Source organism: Lacerta agilis, chromosome 2, assembly GCF_009819535.1.
Source record: "Lacerta agilis isolate rLacAgi1 chromosome 2, rLacAgi1.pri, whole genome shotgun sequence".
Taxonomy (NCBI): domain Eukaryota; kingdom Metazoa; phylum Chordata; class Lepidosauria; order Squamata; family Lacertidae; genus Lacerta; species Lacerta agilis.
The window spans coordinates 12,361,068-12,373,688 of record NC_046313.1 but is presented as its reverse complement, the minus strand read 5'-3'; the positions used below and the strand labels follow the sequence as shown (position 1 = coordinate 12,373,688).

Below are 12,621 nucleotides of genomic sequence, written 5' to 3'. Positions count from 1 at the left end.
GCATGGCAAAGCTGCTTCTGGCGAACCAGAGCAGCGCACGGAAATGCCGTTTACCTTCCCGCCGGAGCAGTACCTGTTTATCTACTTGCATTTTGATGTGCTTTCGAACTGCTAGGTGGGCAAGAGCTGGGACCAAGCAACGGGAGCTCACCCCGTCACAGGGATTCGAACCGCCAACCTTCTGATTGGCAAGCCCTAGACTCTGTGGTTTAACCCACAGCGCCACCTGGGTCCCTTTTGTGCCCATTAAGTATCCTCAATGCTCACTAAGCTATTTTTTCTTGTAAACAGCCGTCCTTCCAAATTTTTAGGGTCTGTTTTACCACTGAGTTTCATCATACTTCGTTCTGCAAAGAAGGATGTGACAGATCCCAATGTCTTGGCCTCAGTAATGGACTGGATGGGAGCCAACAAACTGAAGCCCAATCCGGATAAGACTGAGGCATTGCTGGTGGGTGGTTCCCAGATAGGTGGGAGATTGCCTGCACTTGATGGGGTTACACTTCCTCTGAAGGAGCGGGTTCTTAGCTTGGGGGTACTCCTGGATCCTTTGCTGTCGCTCAAGGGTAAGGCGGCCTCAGTGGCCCAGAGTGCCTTCCATCAGCTTTGGCTAGGGCCACAGCTATGCTATCTGGACAGGGATAACCTTAATTACTGTTGTCTATGGTAACCTCAAGGTTAGATTACTGCAATGTGTTATATGTAGGGCTGCCTGTGTCGGGAAAGAGGCAGGGGAAATGTGTCCCTGTTAATTCTCCTCAACTTCTCAGTGGCCCCATCAAGGAACAGAAGTATTCCTTCCACACTAGAGGTACATAAGGGTCTCAACCTGGTCTAGAGCCTTGTTTTAAAAAACTGCCTGTTCTAATGTTTATGAGCCAGGCGAATAGTTACCTATCTATCTATCTATCTATCTATCTATCTATCTATCTATTTTAATTTATTCCCTGGTGGTCTCAGGGCGGTTCACAAAATAAAATCAAGATATAAAACCACAAAATAATAAAAACAAAAACACCCCAATAGCCCCCCCCAAAAAAACCACATTTTAAATGGGCATAGGATGTAAATCAGATCAACCAAAGGCCTGGTTTTTGCCTGTGTGAAATTGCTGTCACCTAGTGACATTCAGGTGGAATTACATCCCAAATCCTGAATCTCACCTATCCTCCCTAGTCAGGGCAAATGAAATATTCAGACCGAAATAGAAAAATTCCATTGAGTTGATTTTTTTTTAAAGCATTTTTCATGTGTTAAGGTGCTGCTCCTCTGTCAATTTCAATTAATGCATCTATAGCAGCATTTTCCAAACTTGGGTCTCCAGCTGGTTTTGGACTACAATTCCCATCATCCCTGACCACTGGTCCTGTTAGTTAGGGATCATGGGAGTTGTAGTCCTAAAGCAGCTGGAGACCCAAGTTTGGGAAAACCTGGTCTATAGGATGGGGGTGTAGCAGGTTCTGTCTCTGCCATTAAGTGCAATTTTTTTGTATGTGGTAATATACCATTGAGGGATGCGGGTGGCGCTGTGGTCTAAACCACTGAGCCTCTTGGGCTTGCCGATCGGTAGGTCGGCGGTTCGAATCCCCGCAATGGGGTGAGCTCCCGTTGTTCTGTCCCAACTCCTGCCAACCTAGCAGTTCGAAAGCACGTCAAAGTGCAAGTAGATAAATAGGTACCGCTCTGGTGGGAAGGTAAACGGCGTTTCCGTGCGCTGCTCTGGTTTCGCCAGAAGCGGCTTATTCATGCTGGCCACATGACCCGGAAAAACTGTCTGCAAACAAACATCGGCTCCCTTAGCCAGTAAAGCGAAATGAGAGCCACAACCCCAGAGTCATTCATGACTGGACTTAACTGCCAGGGGTCCTTTATCTTTTTTAATATACCATTGCTTGTATTGCATAGCACTTGTACATATCTATAGGTATCTATCCATTCAGTCTCAGTGATGTTTGTAACCAGGCTGTCTGGAGCTGTCATCCAAAAATCCCATGGAGGGCATCCAATTGGGGAAGGCTGGGTTATTTAGGCTTAGCTGGAATAGGGCATGGGAACAGAGACTTGAACCAAGGGCTTCATGGAAAAGGTGGGATCCGAGGAACAAATTATTTGAATGTCATAAGAGAGGTGGCATCATTTGGACCTGATTTTCTTTCCTTAATTATTATTTTTTAAATAATGTTGTCATATAAAACAAGAGCAAAACAACAATGGGAGAATCAAAGGAGGATTGTCGGATTATTAGAGTCCAGTATATCCACTGTTCAGGTTTTCATATGCTTCTGTGAGTTGTATCCTTTGAACTTGATTTCCCAGCATCCAAATCTAGTTTTCAACACTGCAGCGCTTCAGCTCACTGTGGGTCACTGGCGTAGGAAGGGCGGGGCGTAGGGGGTGGGGCGCCCCAGGCAGCGCGATCCCAGTAGGGTTCCATCTTGGCTGCTCCCCCACCCGCGCTGCGCGCCACGCCCCCAGAATACACGCCACACCCCCAGAACGCACGCCATGCCCCCAGAATGCGCACCAGCCCCGCCCCCGCCTGCTTCCCGCCCCCGGTGCCAGAGCATGAAGCTCCGCCACTGCCGTGGGTAATGAGGGCATCACTGGAGCTGAGAGGAAGTCATGGCACCCCCTCCATCTTGGGGGTGAAAGCGAAAGGCTTCTCAATATGTCCTTCTCCTCCTCTTCCTGGGCAGCGTTGAACTTGACAGCTCCTTCAACCGTACCTGTGTGACCTGTGGCCTGCGCCCCGGCTGCTCCTTTGTAGATGTCCGTTTCAGCCCCAGGATGGGGCATTTTATATTGTTCTGCAAAGGTGGGTTTCGGCAAGGGAAGACAGGTGCAAGACAAATTTGTGGATTTACTCAAACACATACATTTATACCTGTTTTTATTATGACATTTGGGCCTGACTGGCGGAAGGATCAAAATTGTTAAGGTACCTTCCACGATGGATAGAAAGCTGAAATGTTGATGCATGCACACTCTGACTGGTTCTCAAGTCCAAAAAATTTGCAGACAAATAGGAATGCCCTCTTTACTTACTTAAACAGTCTTCAGATTTGGGAAGGGTGGAATTTTCAGTAGGGCACAGGAATTAACCACACACATACACATTTTATCTAGAGTCAGATGCTACTCAGGGCTGGCTATGAAGATGTTGCCAATTCTATGATCAAAAAGAGAAGGGGGAAATGATAGGTCCCTTTTTCAAGGGGTTCAAAGTCCAATGAAGGAAAGAAAGAGATAGAGGGCCTTGAAGCAACACAACTCATTCACTTAAGCAAGTCCTGTATGCTTGTAACAGTGTCCAGTTCTTATCTTTTGAATTGCCCAACATGGCTATGGTTTGTTTACCACTGACCTTAGTCTTCTCCACCCCATAGGGCCTGGAGTCCCTCAAGTCTCTGTTCACCGCACAGCTAACCCCCGTGGTGAGTATCAGATTTGAAGGGGGGGGGGGAACTTGCTTTAAAAACAAACAAACAAACAGTGTTTGTCTGATGGGTGGTGATACAGATGACCTGGATACTTTCTGAGACACAGTATATTTGTGCTGTGGGCATATCCGTAAAGCTCTGATTTGGTGACGGAGTGTGCATTGGTTTGGCATATCCAAATCCATCCATCTTCATGTGTCTAGTGCTCTGCACTGATCTCTCAACAGATCACAGGAGCTCATGAAACCAGTGTGGGGAGACAGTGTGGGCTGTGTTCTCTTTCTGTGTGTCTGGGGCCTTGCTTTGAACTGATCATGGCTGATTTTTCTGTGTCCAAAGGGAAGTTGTCCATCTGCTTTTCTGCCCCAACCTAAAGAAGAGTTCTGTGTTATCTGAAAACATATATGCTACGCTGTTCACCTCGGTCTCAATAACGGATGTAGTTTACTGTCCGCGTGAGTTACATAACAAGGAGGAAACACTTTTAGCCTCGTGCCTAAAAGCAGCTTTGCCCCTCGTTATCGCAACATCCTGCGGCAGTGAGTTCCAGAGATCAGTTATATTTGTGGGGGGAACTACTGGTTCTAAAAGACTGGCATCCACAACTGACTTGTGTGGGGAGAGTGCCCAAGTGCTACTAACCGTGTTGGTATCTGTCTCATTCCTTGATCCCAGACTTCCTTCTCCTGGAAGAGAACCGCCTTTTGCAAGATGCCCTTATGCATAGAGAGATGCCGTTGGTGGAATTCAGGTTGTATCGACTTGCTAGCTACGGTGAGGATACAAAAGTTGTCCCTCTGCCTTCCCAAGCCCCTCACAGGAAGTTCATTGCATGGCTGGGATCATAAGAATGCCACTGGATCAAGACCAAAGGCCTCTCCTCCTATATACAGTCACATTTTTTTTTCTTGTTTCCCTTACAACTCAGACCTGTCTGTTCGTGTGACCTTGCCGCCGCCACACCAGTGTGCCTTCTGTCCATTGCTACTGCTGCTGTGAGTAGTGGGGAGGAGAGAGAAATCAGATTCAGTTTGCAATGAAAGGCGAAGTGACCCAATCTGCACTTTCCGAAAGAAAACCGAAAATAACCCCCCCCCTCTTAATTTCGCACTTAGTCTGTTTTGGTAATGCAGCTGTCCAACCGATCAATGATGATAAAAATGCATGCATTAGGAGAAAGCGTGCACAAAGATTTAAATGTTAGTGGGAATGACATGCAAAAAAAATGCCTTCTTGCAGAAGTTTGTCCGTTAAGCAAAACTGCATAGAGAAATGTGTTTATTGGGTGGGTGGGTGGGTTGGTGGGATTACACTAAGAAGCTGAATAATTCCGAAAGAGAAAATCCGTAAACTGCTTCAGGAATGCGGGGAGCCGGATTTGAGACTGGAGAAATCGGAAACAGAGAGCACTGCAACTGACGGATCCTTCCATCCCTAGCTATGAGTGGCATCCCGGCTTAGCCTTGCCTCCATGCCATTTCTTCCTCACAGCTGTGAATTCATTAATGAATCAGCAGGGTGGAGAACAAGCTAGAAGATGTCTAAGTTGCTGCATCCAGTAGAGCTGGGAGGGGGGAGTGGACTGGGAGGGTGGGGAAAACCTACATTTTGACAGGGAATTATGGCAGAGGGACCTTTTCCCCCTGCTATCCCTGTGGAAATTGATAAAAATAAAAATGATCTCCGTCCCAGAGCTGTTGGTTTGGGTTCCACTTCAGGTGCAAATGTATCCTTGGCCACTAGCTGGTAGGTGTAACATTAATCCATGTTCTAACTTCTGATTGCTTTTCTTTTCCAGTCCAGAATCCCCAGGAGGCCAGCTGGCCACTGAGGAATTCCACCTTGATTGGGACACTGTCCTGTCTAGCTCTTTGGGTGCTGTGGTGGTCCAATTTGATGCCCGGGGATCTAGAAACCAAGGACTCAAGCTGCTGCATGAAGTCAGCCGCCAGCTGGGCTCCTTGGACGTCAAGGACCATGTAGCTCTCATGCGGTAAGTACGCTTGAGCCTCACATTTTAATACTATTGCTTAACACAGGACCGGCCCTGCTATTAGGCAGAGTGAGGAAGCTGGTTTTGGGTGTACTCTGAAAGAGACGTCTAATTCTTTGCTAGTTAATTCATCATGGTTCTATTTTTGCCAGCAGGGAGAGGCAGTTGTGGGCTTTTCTGTCTCAGGTGCCAAGTAACTTAGCCAGTCTTAGGGACAATGAACCTAGGGTTGGAAAGGAGACAGAAGCTCTGCATCAAGCATCAAAATGTCTTGGGTCTACAGTAAGGTTCACTGAGGTTTGGGGGCCAGTGGGCACATTTGGAATTTTGAGAGTGTGCCATGGGTGCCAGTCACAAAACGGGGGGGGGGGGGGTGTAGCATAAAACAAAATGGCTGCCACATCTAAAAGAGCAGAAGAAGACAGGACCACAAAACCGTATGGGCATGCCCCCAATCAGCCCCCTTCAATGGGGAATGTGCACCTCCATCAGCCATCACTGTGCGCTCTCACAGAGGGAAGAACTTTTCGTCCTTCTCTTGATCAGAATGGGAGAGAGGGTGGGTGTCCTATCTTGGCATCCAGTGAAATGTAGGCATGTTTAAGGGGGGCGGGGCGGTGTACTCAGTGTAAGAGAAGCTAAGCCAATTCAACCAGGAACTGAGCAGGAAGAGCAAACCGTCCCTCATGCGTTATGGATTTTTGAGATGTTTACTGCGATCTTTTGTGGGTTTAATAGGAGGTGCTGGAGGGCACACTGGTGCCCGTGGGCACCACGTTAGTGACCCCTGCTCCACAGGATAGATTATGGGATGAGAACCTGTAATTCCAAACCTATCTCCCGCTCCTGGGTCTGCATACCGGTTGAGAGAAAACAAATTTTTGATCACTACTTCCATATCAGCCAGTCACGATCATCCCTTGAGACAAGAGGCAGATTCAACTCTTTCTGGTTTTCCTATTTCAAAAGGGATTGCAGCCGTACTTATTTGTCTCCACAGCCTTTCATGCAGCTGGAAATCTTTTTGTGCCAAACATGGCCTGTAAGCTAAATTGCAGTGCAATGCTATGTCAGTGGTACCTCGGTTTTCGAACTTAATCCGTTCCAAAGAAATGTTCAAAAACCAAGGCGCTAAGGGCGGCCTGCAAATTCAGTAGAGAAAATTGGGGGGGGGGGGAACTCAGTGGAAGCTGTTCAACTTCCAACGTGCATTTGAAAACGGAAGCATTTACTTCCGGGTTTTCGGCGTTCGAAAACTGAAATGTTAGACTTCCAAGATGTTTGAAAACCGAGGTACCACTGTATATATATATATACTCAGAAGTAAGCCCTGTGAAATTCAGTAGTACTCTTCAGTACCCGTAACTGGATTTAGGTTTGCAGTCTGTACATTTCCCCCCATCGTATTTTAAGATTATAACACTCTGCAAACTAGGATTTTCCCCCTCAGTCTTGCCCAGCAGCATAATTTTCTCCCCTTCACCTCTCCACATTTTTTGTATTTGACATCCAACCTGATTAAGCATTTCAATGAGCTTAAAAGGCTTACTCGCTTTTTTTGCAACTGCTTAGTTGGGGCTTAGCAAAGCTATGTCCCTATTGTTCCCTTTGCATGTTAGGAGTAAGGAATTCATTATTCCCCCCCCCCTTTGCTCGTGCTCCAAGTCCCTGACCCTCCTGCCTATCTGATACTAACAGCAGAGACCAGATAAGACTGGGAAGCGTACATGTGTACACACACACACACACACACACACACACTTTGACTTGATGCAGTTCTGCAGCAAGGAAGTTAACATGAAAGAAGGAGCTAAAGTTGTTAGCAGCATGGGGTTGTTTTGGGTGGTGGGTGGAAAATGCACAGCCGGGGAGAAAGGCAATGGTGGCAGCTGGCAGATAATGGCAGGAGCAGCGGGAAGCACAAACATGTTTCCCGTTCCTTGTGTTGCAGGTGGCTGCTGCAGCTTCCCTACGTGGATCGCAGGCGCACAGCTGTCTATGGGAAGGTATACTACCACATGGTCCTCTTCCTCCTGAGAACATGATGCTGCTCTCTGCCTGCACCCTGCGATTGCACAGTTCATACCTTGTGTCAGGGATGGGGAACTCGTGGCCCTCCTAGATGTTGTTGGATTCCAACACCCATCGGCCCCAGCTTGTGTGGGCAGCGGTGATGGGTGTTGTAGTCTAACAACAGTGGAACAACAGGTTCCCCATCCATGGTTTAAATGATCCGCTGCCGATTGAAATTTCATCTGCTGTTTTGTTGTTGTTGATGTTTTCAAGCTGTGGTCGTTCTTTTAAAAGTTCAAAGTGTTACACGGCACACTGCTTTAAATTTTTTTTTGAAACATGGAATAAAACGTCTTGAATGAATGAATAATAAGGAAATTTAAATTAAACTGCGTCAACTAAGGAAATTTAAATTGTCCCAGGAAGTGTTGATTCAATTCTACAGAGGCATCATTGAAACTGTTCTCTGTAATTCTATAACAGCTTGGTACGGTACAGCCTCTAAGAGAGACAAGAAAAAGCTCCAACGAGCTATAAGAATTGCAGAAAGGGTAATTGGTGTTAGCTTGCCTTCAATAGAGACAATTTATGCTACCCGAGTAAGGAAGAGAGCAGAGAGAATTGTAGCAGATCCTTTACATCCCGGTCATCATCTGCTTGATTTACTTCCATCTGGACGTCGCTACAGGACTTCATATACAAAATCGGCCAGGCACAAGAATAGTTTTTTCCCTTGTGCCATTAAATTGTTAAATTTGTAGTTGTATAGCTTAAGGGGAGGTAAAATATGGGTGGGGTTTCTTTACTTCTTTGTATTGTGAGAGGAACAGTGTCTGTATGTTTACATTGCAATGTAGCCGAAACAAATTCCAAGTATGTTGGAAAATGTACTTGGCCAATAATAAATTATTCCTATTCCTATTATTCCTATTCCTATAAAACGTAGGTTTGCTTTTGTGTAGGCCTATGGAGGCTTTTTAGCACTGAAGCTCATGGCAGCAGCGAAAGACCTCTTTAAATGCGGAACTGGTGTGGCACCCATTACTAGCTTCCGTTTCCACGGTGAGTAGCAGTAAAGACGGTCTGGTTTTCTTTCTTTTTCTTTTCTTTAAAAAAAAAAAGGAATCTAAATTTTTCACTCTGTGAAATGGGATGAATTCTGCTGCATGTATAAATCATGCAGTTTCACTGGAAAATACAGGAGCAGTGAAGCAGCAAAACCTTGCACCTGCTATGGCCTTGGCCCTGTATACCCGAAGGGGAGTCTCCACCCCCATCATTCAGCCCGGACACTGAGGTCCAGCTCCGAGGGCCTTTTGGCAGTTCCCTCCCTCCGAGAAGTGAGGTTACAGGGTACCAAGCAGAGGGCCTTCTCAGTGGTGGCACCCGCCCTGTGGAACGACCTCCCATCATATCTGAATACAAAAGTTCATACCAAGAACAAACTTAGTTGGTCTCTAAGGTGCTACTGGAAGGATTTTTTTTAATTTTTATTTTGTTTCTCCCATCAGATGTCAAGGAAATAAACAATTATCTGACTTTTCTAAAAGACACCTGAAGGCAGCTCTGTTTAGGAAAGTTTTTTTTTAATATTTGATGTTTTATTATGCTTTTAATTCTGCCAGGAGCCGCCCAGAGTGGCTGGGGTAATGCAGCCAGATGGGTGGGGTATAAATAATAAATTATTATTATATTTTTATATTCCTGGGTGGGGGACGGACCTCCAGTCAAGTCTCATTGTCCATTTCACTGCTTTGGGATTCTGTAGCTGTACTGGGGGAGGTGTTTATTGGAAGAAGCGACTCCAATGGTTCCTTAACTCTGTCTCTTGCCACAGCCGCCACCTTCTCTGAACGCTACCTGGGGATGCCTGCCAGGGAGGATGCTGCCTACACGGTATGGAGAAAGGGGCAGGACAGAGGGTCTCTCTGTTACTCGTGCCTTCCTTCACCCCCTCCCATCCCTTATTGCATACGGAAGGAGGTAGGGTCTGGCACAGGGCCGGATTTAGGTTTGATGAGGCCCTAAGCTACTGAAGGTAATGGGGCCCTTTATATGTCCAGCTGTCCTTTGTATAGCTATCAACTTTTCCCTTTTTTAAGGGAAATTCCCTTATTCCGAATAGGATTCCTCACAATAAAAGGGAAAAGTTGACAGCTATTCCTATGTCAACAACAAATTGCTGCTTTTTGTGTTAAATATATGCTACATGGTAATTTATTGACCTAATAGGTATCTAAAGCCGTTTGCACATGTTGCCACGCAACTGGTCCATGCAGAATGTAGGCACCCTATATATAGAAATGAGCAAAACTGTGATATTTTAGGGAGCAGGCTAGCAGGCAGGGCCCATTACATACATCATAGCAGCTTACACAACACAAAACACGGTTGCTGTATGTAGGTTTTATTTTATTTGTTTTTTTATCTTATATTTTGGAAATGTACGGTACATCCAGGTTATTTTTCCTTTACTTTTTTTGGGAGCCCCCAAGGGAGTGGGGCCCTAAGCTATAGCTTGTTTAGCTTATACGTAAATCCAGCACTGGTCTGGCAGGTCTTATTTCTCAAGCATTATTTGACTGCTCCTTTCGCAGAGAAGCCCCCCTGAATCTGCAACCAACACTGGCATGCTCAGGTTGTGTGAACCAAGTCCATCCTTTTTCTTTCCCAAGGTGCGCGAGTGTTACTTGCCCTACCTACTTTTCAGTTGGAGAGATTTCTCCCACGCTCTCACATCTTTACCATACATTTAAATGACTCTTCGTCCCCCGAAGACTCTTGGGGACGGTAGTTTACTAAGAGTGCTGCGAATTGTAGCTCTGTTGAGGGGTAGGCAACATTTCCCAGGATCCTTTAGGAGGAAGGCTTGCTTTATTTAGCCGTATTAATTTCTGAAAATCCCTACCCCGCCCCCCACTGTCTCGGTCAAAGAGTGCTTGCAGAAGTTTGCAGCAAAACTCGCACACAAAACAAAAAACAAAACAAAACAATAAAACACCACTGTGAATGAAAAAAAATTAAATGACTCCATTGTAAAAGGACGGCCTAACATATCACCGATGCAGTGCAGGCCCACAGTTGAGCTGGCAAACACAGAATCCTGAGCTGTTACATTTCGTTGTTGTTGGTTTTTTTATGATTTTCAGTTTTATACATTTCAATAATTTTACAATCATTTTAACATTTCAAAACTTGACTTCCTTCCCCAGTTTGTCTGCGGTTCCTTAAATTTATTTTTAATATATTCTGCACGTCCGAGTCAACTTAATTTGCTCATTTATTCATCTGCTTTAAAAATATGCTCTTATAAAACTGCAGGTGATTACAATAATCCTGCCAATGTTCTCATCTGTTTACCATTTGTTTGTCAATCTTCCCTAAACCATTTCCATTCTTTTATAAAAAGCTTGTTGTCTTGATTTCTTATTTTCCCGGTACGTTTCGCCATTTCTTCATATTCCATAAGTTTTTGTACCTATTCTTCTTTTGCTGGGACCCCAGAGAAGAAAGAAGAAAGGAAATGGAAAGGAAATGAACTGTTACTTTTTGAACCCGTTCCACCTGCCCCACGAAATCACCGTAATTTTTTTGGTCAGCTGTGCATCCATGTGTGATATGCCGGAACCTACAGCATGTCTGTGCAGAGGTTTGGCTTCTGGCACTTCCTCAATTGAGAGCCAGTGTGGTGTAGTGGTTAAGAGTGGTAGACTCGTAATCTGGTGAACCAGGTTCGCGTCTCCGCTCCTCCACATGCAGCTGCTGAGTGACCTTGGGCGAGTCACGCTTCTCTGAAGTCTCTCAGCCCCACTCACCTCACAGAGTGTTTGTTGTGGGGGAGGAAGGGATAGGAGAATGTTAGCCGCTTTGAGACTCCTTCAGGTAGCGATAAAGCGGGATATCAAATCCAAACTCTTCTTCCTCCTCCTCCTCCTCCTCCTCCTCCTCCTCTTCTTCTTCTTCTTCTTCTTCCTGCTTGCACAAGTGCACTCTTGATTTATAACCTCATTGCACAGGGAAAGCTTTTTCTGTTGCTGTTGCAAACCCACAGGGGCAGAGTGGGGAGGGAGACAGAGGTTTTGGTGCTTCGTTCCTGCCTCTTCCACCCTTTTCCTTTTCCTCCCTCCAGATGGCCTCTGTGTTGGAGGAAGCGCCCCGCCTCAAGGACAGAAATGTCCTCCTTGCCCACGGAACTGGAGATGGTAAGGTTGACTCCAGGGTTTGCGGGTGGAGCTGGGAACAATGCCCTGGAATGGGCTCCTTCCCAGTTGCCGCCTCATACAGGAAGATAGGAAGGTGCCTTATAATACCTTCTGCATTCTCTGTCAGTGGATCTCCAGGATTTCAGAGAGAGAACTCCCCCAGATCTACCTGGAGATGCTGGTGCTGTGGTCTAAACCACTGAGCCTCTTGAGCTAGCTGAATGGAAGGTCGGCAGTTCAAATCCCCACGACGGGGTGAGCTCCCGTTGCTCTGTCCCAGCTCCTGCCAACCTAGTAGTTCGAAAGCATGCCAGTGCAAGTAGATAAACAGGTCCCACTGTGGCGGGAAGGTAAACTATGTTTCCGTGCTCTTTGGGTTCCATCACGGTGTTCCGTTGCGCCAGAAGCGTTTAGTCCTGCTGGCCACATGACCCGGAAAGCTGTCTGTGGACAAACGCCGGCTCCCTCGGCCTGAAAGCGAGATGAGCGCTGCAACCCCATAATCTCCTTTGACTGGACTTAACCATCCAGGGGTCCTTTAGCTTTACCTTCTGTGTGCAAAGCAGATGTTCTACCACTGAGCTACAGACAGACCTTTCCCATGTTTTCCCCTTGGGAGCAATGTCCTTAGTGGATTCCCTCCCTGACTTGGCTCACCTCCTCCCTATTCTTTGCTGCCCATTTGTCTGTGTCCTCTTCCTTCGGGTCCAGTCTGTGCATCTGCCCAGAGGGAAAGAGCATGGGCAGTGGAAGCCGTTGTTCCTTCCCCTTGTTCCTGCCACTGGAGTGGGGAGGTGAGGGAAGAGCAGCAGTAGGGATTCCCTACACACCGCACTGAGGACTACAGAGGGGCGCATGTTGGCAGTGGTTGGGGCCAGAGCCAAAAGTGGGGAGGACACCCCTGTGTGCATGTGTGTCTCCCTCTCTGTGTCACCCCTTTTTCTCTCTCAGCAACATCATTTCCCCTTAGGTC

At 46.5% G+C, this 12,621-nt stretch overlaps 1 protein-coding gene across 1 annotated transcript in view; it reads left to right on the top strand.

Annotated features, from left to right (window-relative positions):
- The window catches only part of LOC117043028 (inactive dipeptidyl peptidase 10-like), a 40,168-nt gene that overhangs the window by 22,081 nt on the left and 5,466 nt on the right, over positions 1–12,621 (top strand). The window contains exons 15-23 of the mRNA XM_033142652.1: positions 2,697–2,815; positions 3,387–3,434; positions 4,116–4,214; positions 4,369–4,435; positions 5,239–5,433; positions 7,385–7,439; positions 8,409–8,508; positions 9,284–9,342; positions 11,576–11,648. Of these exons, the coding sequence (XP_032998543.1) occupies positions 2,697–2,815; positions 3,387–3,434; positions 4,116–4,214; positions 4,369–4,435; positions 5,239–5,433; positions 7,385–7,439; positions 8,409–8,508; positions 9,284–9,342; positions 11,576–11,648 (815 nt within the window). The remainder of the gene's footprint in view (positions 1–2,696; positions 2,816–3,386; positions 3,435–4,115; positions 4,215–4,368; positions 4,436–5,238; positions 5,434–7,384; positions 7,440–8,408; positions 8,509–9,283; positions 9,343–11,575; positions 11,649–12,621) is intronic.